At 37.1% G+C, this 9,699-nt stretch overlaps 1 protein-coding gene and 2 long non-coding RNA genes across 5 annotated transcripts; 1 reads left to right on the top strand and 2 right to left on the bottom strand.

Annotated features, from left to right (window-relative positions):
• The first annotated feature begins 294 nt into the window (after window positions 1–294).
• Window positions 295–1,647, top strand: LOC124207393. Its single transcript, XR_006879934.1, has 4 exons — window positions 295–418; window positions 855–971; window positions 1,231–1,479; window positions 1,544–1,647. It is a non-coding gene; the product is annotated as an uncharacterized LOC124207393 (long non-coding RNA).
• Window positions 1,648–3,432: 1,785 nt separating this feature from the next.
• Window positions 3,433–4,110, bottom strand: LOC124207625. Its single transcript, XM_046605197.1, has 2 exons — window positions 3,674–4,110; window positions 3,433–3,612 (listed from the first exon to the last, which is right to left on the bottom strand). Exons 1-2 carry the CDS (start codon window positions 4,079–4,081, stop codon window positions 3,433–3,435), a joined length of 588 nt encoding a protein of 195 aa, XP_046461153.1. The 5' UTR covers window positions 4,082–4,110.
• Window positions 4,111–4,852: 742 nt separating this feature from the next.
• On the bottom strand, window positions 4,853–7,725 carry LOC124207394. 3 transcript variants are annotated; one of them, XR_006879936.1, is made up of 10 exons: window positions 7,558–7,725; window positions 7,115–7,228; window positions 6,918–7,021; window positions 6,695–6,854; window positions 6,539–6,631; window positions 6,135–6,475; window positions 5,904–6,072; window positions 5,702–5,835; window positions 5,478–5,637; window positions 4,995–5,095 (listed from the first exon to the last, which is right to left on the bottom strand). It is a non-coding gene; the product is annotated as an uncharacterized LOC124207394 (long non-coding RNA). The 3 variants fall into 3 exon arrangements; XR_006879935.1 differs by lacking the exon at window positions 7,558–7,725 and having other exon boundaries at window positions 4,853–5,095; window positions 7,115–7,408; XR_006879937.1 differs by lacking the exon at window positions 7,558–7,725 and having other exon boundaries at window positions 4,996–5,095; window positions 6,695–6,850; window positions 7,115–7,412.
• Between the last annotated feature and the right edge of the window lie 1,974 nt (window positions 7,726–9,699).

The following is a 9,699-nucleotide window of genomic DNA, read 5'->3' on the forward strand; positions in this document are numbered from 1 at the left end:
TCAGCTACTTTGTCCTCCCCTTTAAAAATGTATCGGCAGTTATTGTGTGTTAACTTTTTGGTGATGACTGGCGATAGCTATTCCACCAACAAAGCTCACTTGTTAATTGTTGTTCGATGATGGTTTTTTTTCCCTACTAAATCTATTTCACGGAGATGACGAATATTTTGGTTTATTTTTTTTCCGTCCCACTCTATGTCCGTGGATGCTAAGGGCTGTCACTAGGTGGCTAAATATTTTAGTGTGTTTAGGGATTCAGCCCTAGTTTGTGTTGGTATTGGGGGAGGGGACATCCGGGCATCAAAGTTTTGAGACAACTGACTTTCAACTAGTTCTTTTCCATCGAGACGCTGGCCGAGAAGGTTACTTTAGTTATTTCTGGGTAATTTCTTTCCCGACATTGTTCTTCATAAAAAAGGTAATTGCTGCTTTAATTCTTAATGTATAAATTTTTTAAAGTTAATTTACGATTTAAATTCATACTAGCCAATTCAAAGTGGCCATGCCTGTTGTACACGTGTTCAAAATGTCGTCTCTTGCTCCATGTTGCACGTTTCGTCACACGTCAAAGTACTTTAGAACAGTACAAGTAATAATGTTGAATAACTTAATAATACTAAGACTTCGTTTCCATATTAAAATTCTGTAATTGAGTTTGAGATTGAGTTTTTTTATATAACTAATTATTAAACATTTGTTGTCTTAAGTTACACATCATTTGGAAATCGTTTCTGTGATTTCTTTTTGTGAATTTTTGCAGTTGAGAAATGCACTTGAATAAAGCTTGTGAAAGCATGCACAGTTAAGAATAATTAGAGAAGTTTCTTTTACTAATCTAATTTATTTTTTGACAGGATGGTGGAGATGTTTCTCAATGTGCAGTGCAGATGAGTGCCCTGAAGTTCTGCAAGATGTCTGTAATTGTATCATGTTGCGAGATGAAAATGGGAAGAAAATGGAAATCTGAAATGGTAACAATTTACGTGAAAAACACCTTCAGTGGGTTTGCATTTTGCTCAACTTGCTGTCTGTGTTCTTTGCTTAGAAATAAGTAGGGCATAATACTTTGATTTAGATGACATTCGACAATTACTAATTGTGTCTAATTAGAGCCTTTGTGAAAAGTTGTAATTTTCTCTAAACAGTAATTTTCTTTGACAGAATTGAATTTTAATTTTTTGATTCATTTGAAAATGTTTTTGGTTAACTTGTGTTCTTTTGCTTTATTAGATTCCTTGGTAAATTTGGTGTTGAAGCTGTCAATGGTGGTGATTTCTGGTGTGCAGTGGTGTGGCAGTCATTTTCTGATTGAGAAATGCACTCATATGAAGCTTCTGCAGACTTGCTGTTCAACATCAGACTTGAAAAAACAATGTTGGTGTCGATGCAGTGTTGAGCTGTTGTGAAAAATAGTTGGTGTTGTCAGATGACTCTGGCATTTTGTTGGTGTGTTCTTCTGCTTCCTGTACACATGTTGAGGTAATGCTGGATGAAAAGTTTTATTCAATTATCGACTTTAACGAAATCTCTGTTCTTGTTTCAGTTCAATCGGACGCCGCCGTTTCAGACTTGATCCACTGGTGAAGCTGAGGAGAAGTTGTTATTCAAGACTGAATCTGATAGATTATTATTCAGATTTAAACAAATTAAAAATGCAAATCTATTGTCCCTTTTCCCTAAGTAAACAAAATGAATGGCGGTGAAATAGGACCTAACGAAATAGGCCCCTACAAAATAGGCCCGTCAAATAGGACCTACAAAATAGGACCCTACAAAATAGGCCCACTATAGAAAATATTTCTAAAGCGGTCCTATTTCTACCAATTGATGGGCCTATTTCTCCTCAATATTTCCAAGTCTCATAAGAGACAAGGAAATTTTTCAAAAATTAGCCAACCAAGTCTCTGGGCGAGAGAAGGCGGCTTGATTATGAGTGAAACAGCCACTCTCTATATACTTTGCCGTAGCTCAAACAGCATGACATCTGATATCACTTTACCGTCTTGTAAATCACACGTTAAGTAGCCGGATTCAAGTTTTAATTTTTTAAACATATTAACCGTAATCATAACTATTAAGTTCATTTGTTAAAAATTCCAGTTTCATTTCAGAACTGATTTATTTTAAAGAATAAGTAAATAAACGTGCTCGCTCTGCAGTTTTTTCTCCCCTAGCCAGATCTCCCCTTCGGCCTTCAACGCGTCGCTTGCCCAGTGCATAGGCCATAGGTGAAGAATTCAATCAAACAATTTCGATGAAATAATTTGTACTCTTTTATTGAAAACGTTTTTATTGACAATTAAAATGAAACGAATTTTTGTTTTGTATAATATTTTAAAATGCTGGTTTTAAAAATTCCCCATCTATCGGTAAAAGTCGGTAAAAGGCGCTTGGTTCGATAGCGTCATGAAGATGGCGTCATCTGTCCATCATCAACCATTAACCATCAACCATCATCGACTCTTACGCATTTAATGAAAATGTTTTTTATAAATTATTACGAGGTCTTAAACGAATTTTTCAATGTGGTTTAATTTTTGATTCTATTTGTGTAAAGATTTCCATCTATCGGTTAAAATGGCGTGGTTCATTAGCGTCATGAAGATGGCGTCATCTGTCCATCAATCCATCATCAACCTCATCGTTAATTTACAAATACAAACAAGAAAAAGTAAAGTTATAAAATAAAAATAAATTTCATTTTATTATTGATCATTTTTAATAAATATGTAAATTGTTTTTTTTGAAACATTTGATTTGTTAGAAATCGATTTTGAATCGTTTTTATGTCAAGCAGACGCCAAGCATCTTTGAATAGCGTGGTCTGTGCTCTATGATAAGTGTTACTGCTGGAGTGAGCAATTTCAGGTAAATAAGGTTATAATGTTGTCAATATTTATTCTAATTGGAATGCTCAACTTGGTTGAAAAGATAGCGTCATGATGGCGTGCCCCGTTAGCGTCATGATGGCGTGCCCCGTTAGCGTCATGGTTGGCGTGCCCTGTTAGCGTCATGGTTGGCGTGCCCTATGTAAGCGTCGTGATTGGCGTGCCCTGTGTTAACACAATATGCTTTCTTTATTCGTGTGCTGGTATGTGTGTGTCTGCAATTCATTTTGCATTATTTCAAACTAGTTAATCTCCATACTTCTTAGTGATTTCAACACCAGCATTGGTCAGAGGAGACTCGCAAGCAGCAAGCTAGAACCTCTTCATCAGCCAGAAGCTTGCTACAAAGAAGTACACAGGTTGATTGCATTATTTGTTAGTTTGATTAAAGTTGGCTTTTAATCTCTTTGTTTTCTTTATAGTACAGGGGCTGCACAGATGTGCAACAATTTTATCGAGCCATGGCATCTGAGTGTGATGGTGCCCTGTCAATTTATAATATGCCAACCCCTAACTAGCCTAGGAGTAAACAGGTTGATTTGCATTATTTGTAAGTATAACCATTTTCAGATTCCTTGTTAGCAGATGTAACAGTTGAAAACATTGGCATTCCAAATATTACTTCCAAAACAGATTCACTAGGATCTATTGGTGGTTCAGCTCTTATGCCCTCGCTTTCGTAATTACGCCTGGATACAGATGGTAACGATAGATCAGCAGTTGCCTGTAACGGATATGTTTATTATTTTAAAAACGAGTCTAATTTAGTCATGTTGTCAACTTACTAATGAATGCTCGGCTTCGGCAGGAGAATTCTGATGTCGGACTTCTTGCAGAGGGGTCTGGACACGTTCTCTTCGCTGTGGCGGAGTAGAAACTTCAGGAGATCGAATTGGAGAGGCTAATACCAAATCAGGAGAAATTATTTGTGATAAAGAAAGAGGAGATGAATGTGCAATAGGAGTTGCTCTGTTTGGGGAAGGTGATGGTGATTTCTGCCGATTAGCAGCAACCGAAGTACGTCTGGCTACATGGGAAGGATCAAGGATCTCCCGACGCTTAATGGTCCTTTTTGGACGCCCTGCAGCTCTTGCAGCTACCGCTTCCACGTCGTTCCCATCATTGGATCCACCAGCCACCGCTTCTTCAAGATGCGCATCAGTACCGCGGGAAGCCGGGGTTCCTTCCACCATAGAAAGACTACCATTCGCCTAGCGTTAAAGGTGACCATTAGTAAAATAAGGACATAATTCAAGCAAATTTCGTTTACTAAAAATAACAAGATAAAATTTTAGACTTACTGGATCTGCATCATCCGCAAGAGTTTCTCTACCAACACCTTCAACGCACTTCGTACAACGATAGTTACTAGAATATTCTTTCCATGTTAGTGTACCACCTCTAGCAAAGACAACTCCGCAACAGGCACGGTGAAGTGGAACTTTACAAACGAGACACCGACAGAATTGCTTCCGGCTGGAAACGTCACAGTCACAATGAGAACACTTTGAAACAGAAGAGAAAGCCATGGTGAGTACTAGAATGTTAGTAGCGCTGGACTAAAACAGAGACTAATACTATTTTTGAAAAAAGAGACTTCTTATATAGGAATGATTCAACTCGAAGGAGGAGCTACCGAACATATTGGTGGTTGTCGATCTCTGAATCGTAGAGAGCCAAGAGTATGTGTTCGCCGATTTTCCAGAAGTCTTGTTAGTGGCGTGTGAGATAATGGTTCCCTTGGGAGATTACTTGGTATATGGTGGAAGTTGTGATGAAGCCGGCAAAATTCCTTTTCTTGGTACTTGGTGTATGGTAGAAGTTATGTGATGAAGCCGGCAAAATTCTTTTGGTACGGTCAATAGGTTACAATGGCGGTCTTTATAGAAAAAATGTGTAAAGGCTTACTTGGTTATCTATAACCAGTTACGAAAAGTAACATTGCAAATGGAAGTTGAATGTCGATAAATAGTATTTATTTAAATCATTATAATACAAACAGTATGAAAAATAATGAACATTTCTAACAATAGTAACTACCCATCCCATTTAAAAAATGCGAGAATCACACAATTAAATATTTAATTAGAAATCTACACGTTTGATGTAATTGTACACTTCGTGTAAGGAATTCTTCGCCGATTGAAAATTCTTAATCTTGAATTAAATCCATTGTTGACCACGCTGCCTGCGGAATAGTCCAATCACTGAAAATAAGACAAAAACTTTAGATAAATTAATTCAATCCTTTGTCAAAATCATTTGCCTTACAAGTCGTAAGCGCAAAAAACTACTACAATGGCGGAGAAACCCAGGAAAATTGAGACGGCGATTGAGACAACGAATACATGAGTCCAGTAGCGTGAACAAGAATGAAAGTAAACATTCCTTTAAATTAGACACCCATGCTTGACAAATGATCGTTTCTGTAGAATAACAAATCCGTTCCAAAATATATCACAAAAGCGTGCCAAAGTGCTAAAACGATCAATTTCAATCCAATATAACAAAACCTTACATTCTGTTATAGTGCAACATTACCGAGACCATTCCATGTGCGAATTTTGTAAGTGAGAAACAAGATTATACCTCGGCTTTTTGAATGGGTGACATCCGGCAACAGACGACAGCTTCACAGTGTTTCGTCACTTCGGCTACAACATTTCGGTGGTGAGTTAATGCCATAGATAGACAATGGCAATCTATTACCATTCCATAATGACGATCCGGTAGATCTCGTATTGATTTGCTGTTAATGATTTCTCCGTTACACATCATCAATTAGTTTTGAAATCACTGAACACAAAATTTACCTGGACTGGAACAACATTTCTTCGACTTCTTCTGATGAACTCAATTCAAAAATGTACATCCCTCGTTTGAAATGACCGCAAGAATGTGCAATATTAACAGCAGTTTCAAATTTATCACCAGTTAACACCCATATCTTTAAAAAAAAATTATCAATTGTTGAATTGGGAGCACATTAAAATATGAATAAAGTAATATGGTTACTTGAATTCCAGAAATTTTTTGAGATTCTAGAGTCTCTTGTACTTCCTCTTGAAGTTGGTCCTCCACTCCTGTTGCTCCCAATAATGTTATATCAACTTCAATCACATCAAAGCATCTCGCTAGTTCCGTTTGTCGATCAACCATTGATTGGCGAGCACCGCAGTCCAAGCTTAAATATAAACAAAACATCAAAAATACTGCAGATTTAAGGAAATATTTGAATTCTTTTACCATTGCGTAATCCTTAATGTGTTGTTCTGTTTCGTCGATTGATCCTGCAACACACTTGAGTAAAACTGTACTTTCGGCGCCTTAACACAGAAGCCAAATAGAGTCGTCAGGAAATTGAACAATCACCGACCAAGTTTTTTGCTCCAATGTGGAATGCCAATGTTTTCAACTGTTACATCTGCTAACAAGGAATCTGAAAATGGTTATACTTACAAATAATGCAAATCAACCTGTTTACTCCTAGGCTAGTTAGGGGTTGGCATATTATAAATTGACAGGGCACCATCACACTCAGATGCCATGGCTCGATAAAATTGTTGCACATCTGTGCAGCCCCTGTACTATAAAGAAAACAAAGAGATTAAAAGCCAACTTTAATCAAACTAACAAATAATGCAATCAACCTGTGTACTTCTTTGTAGCAAGCTTCTGGCTGATGAAGAGGTTCTAGCTTGCTGCTTGCGAGTCTCCTCTGACCAATGCTGGTGTTGAAATCACTAAGAAGTATGGAGATTAACTAGTTTGAAATAATGCAAAATGAATTGCAGACACACACATACCAGCACACGAATAAAGAAAGCATATTGTGTTAACACAGGGCACGCCAATCACGACGCTTACATAGGGCACGCCAACCATGACGCTAACAGGGCACGCCAACCATGACGCTAACGGGGCACGCCATCATGACGCTAACGGGGCACGCCATCATGACGCTATCTTTTCAACCAAGTTGAGCATTCCAATTAGAATAAATATTGACAACATTATAACCTTATTTACCTGAAATTGCTCACTCCAGCAGTAACACTTATCATAGAGCACAGACCACGCTATTCAAAGATGCTTGGCGTCTGCTTGACATAAAAACGATTCAAAATCGATTTCTAACAAATCAAATGTTTCAAAAAAAACAATTTACATATTTATTAAAAATGATCAATAATAAAATGAAATTTATTTTTATTTTATAACTTTACTTTTTCTTGTTTGTATTTGTAAATTAACGATGAGGTTGATGATGGATTGATGGACAGATGACGCCATCTTCATGACGCTAATGAACCACGCCATTTTAACCGATAGATGGAAATCTTTACACAAATAGAATCAAAAATTAAACCACATTGAAAAATTCGTTTAAGACCTCGTAATAATTTATAAAAAACATTTTCATTAAATGCGTAAGAGTCGATGATGGTTGATGGTTAATGGTTGATGATGGACAGATGACGCCATCTTCATGACGCTATCGAACCAAGCGCCTTTTACCGACTTTTACCGATAGATGGGGAATTTTTAAAACCAGCATTTTAAAATATTATACAAAACAAAAATTCGTTTCATTTTAATTGTCAATAAAAACGTTTTCAATAAAAGAGTACAAATTATTTCATCGAAATTGTTTGATTGAATTCTTCACCTATGGCCTATGCACTGGGCAAGCGACGCGTTGAAGGCCGAAGGGGAGATCTGGCTAGGGGAGAAAAAACTGCAGAGCGAGCACGTTTATTTACTTATTCTTTAAAATAAATCAGTTCTGAAATGAAACTGGAATTTTTAACAAATGAACTTAATAGTTATGATTACGGTTAATATGTTTAAAAAATTAAAACTTGAATCCGGCTACTTAACGTGTGATTTACAAGACGGTAAAGTGATATCAGATGTCATGCTGTTTGAGCTACGGCAAAGTATATAGAGAGTGGCTGTTTCACTCATGATCAAGCCGCCTTCTCTCGCCCAGAGACTTGGTTGGCTAATTTTTGAAAAATTTCCTTGTCTCTTATGAGACTTGGAAATATTGAGGAGAAATAGGCCCATCAATTGGTAGAAATAGGACCGCTTTAGAAATATTTTCTATAGTGGGCCTATTTTGTAGGGTCCTATTTTGTAGGTCCTATTTGACGGGCCTATTTTGTAGGGTCCTATTTCGTTAGGTCCTATTTCACCGGCTACCAACAAAATGACCTCAGTTGTGTGTAAACCAGGAATGTTATGATGGAATGGGGAATTGCAATGAGATATATTTATGAGAAGTTAAACCACAAACTGAAATGTTCCAACACTTTCTGCTTTTAATCAATAACATGAACTCATTAAAAAATAAACCATTGAAATCAAAATTGTTTTCTCTTGCATATTAATCACACATATTTTTTACATAAATCCCAAACATCCAATACTTTTTTGTAAATAAAATAATATCCAGCCAAAATTTTTATTAAATTTTAAAATTTGCTAAAAACAACCACCCATTTATTATTTTACTAAGTCTTTTTCGCAAAAAATTGGCGATGTTCATTTATCCCATGTTTTCTCTTGTTTTAAAATTTAACAATTTTTTATTTATTTTAAATTTTTTATTTATTTTAACACAACCACATATATTTTATGGCCCCCAGGGAGGGGGGGGCCTGTGACTTTCCCAACCGCGATAATAACATGTGCCGTTATTATTTTGTTGGTGCAGAAAGCCGGAATTTAATCTAGCAGTTGTCGACTATGTCAAATCTGACATGGGGTCAGATTGCCACAATCGTATACTGCACATTGCACAAGTAAGAAGGCAAAAGACAACAGATGAAACCAATTCAAATCAGAAACTCACTGGCAGAGCAAAACCACAAATAAAAAGGGATAAAAATATTTAAAGTCAGCAACACAGGATACCACTTGCAAAGCAAAAAACACAAATGAGAACAGACATAAATATTTAAAGTCAGCAACCCGGATATCACTGGCAACTTCAGGAGACCGCCAGCACAGCTACTTCTGGGTAACACTGGAACCATATGCTGCATACAACAGTTCAACTAGTCTTCATCACATCTTACACCATCAGGCTGCAACAAGGTAACCAACAGCGGACCTATTTAAGAAAATAAAAAAATTACCATCGGGGAAACACAGTGTGTACACAATTAAACAGGACTCATTAGGATAAAAGGAAGCCGGAGATATAGGACCGGTCGAAATAGGCCCCGACGAAATAGGCCCGGCAAATAGGACCGGACGAAATAGGACCCTACGAAATAGGCCCACTTTTAAAATATTTTTAAAGCGGTCCTATTTCTCCGTCAAAGTGGGCCTATTTCTCCCAATTATTTCTAAGTTCCATAAGGTACTCTGAAATATTTAAAAAATAAATTCGACCTACTCTACATGAGCGAGAAGGCGGAATTATCTGCGAGAGATCCGCCACCGTATATATTCATTGCCGTAGCTCAAACCACGATGATTGATTTCACACATTGCCGTTTCGTTTTTCACATGTTAGGCAGCTGATTCCCGTCTTTATTTTTTGATGAACGTATTCCCCTTTATCTTAACTGTAAAATTCATTTTTTACAAACGTCGTTTTCACTTATTAACTATCGCTAATTTAAAAAAATGAACAAATTTCCGTGTTTTCTTCGCCATTTATTTGTTCCGTAGCTCGATCCCCCCTTCAGCGGCTCAGCCTTGAACGCGTCTCTCCCCTTTCAGCGGCTCAGCCTTGAACGCGTCTCCCCCCTCTACCTATGCCAGTACTCAGGTGAAGTAGGAAATGAACATGTTTGAT

Source organism: Daphnia pulex, chromosome 11 (genome assembly GCF_021134715.1).
Source record: "Daphnia pulex isolate KAP4 chromosome 11, ASM2113471v1".
Classification (NCBI taxonomy): Eukaryota; Metazoa; Arthropoda; class Branchiopoda; order Diplostraca; family Daphniidae; genus Daphnia; species Daphnia pulex.

What these genes read in the sequence shown, in the direction of transcription:
- LOC124207625 (XM_046605197.1), bottom strand. Translation starts at nt 4,081, where the DNA reads ATGGTGGAAGGAACCCCGGCTTCCCGCGGTACTGATGCGCATCTTGAA. An exon ending in CCGAAGCCGAGCATTCATTA is followed by an intron (nt 3,613 to 3,673) that starts GTAAGTTGACAA and finishes TATCCGTTACAG; the next exon opens with GCAACTGCTGATCTATCGTT.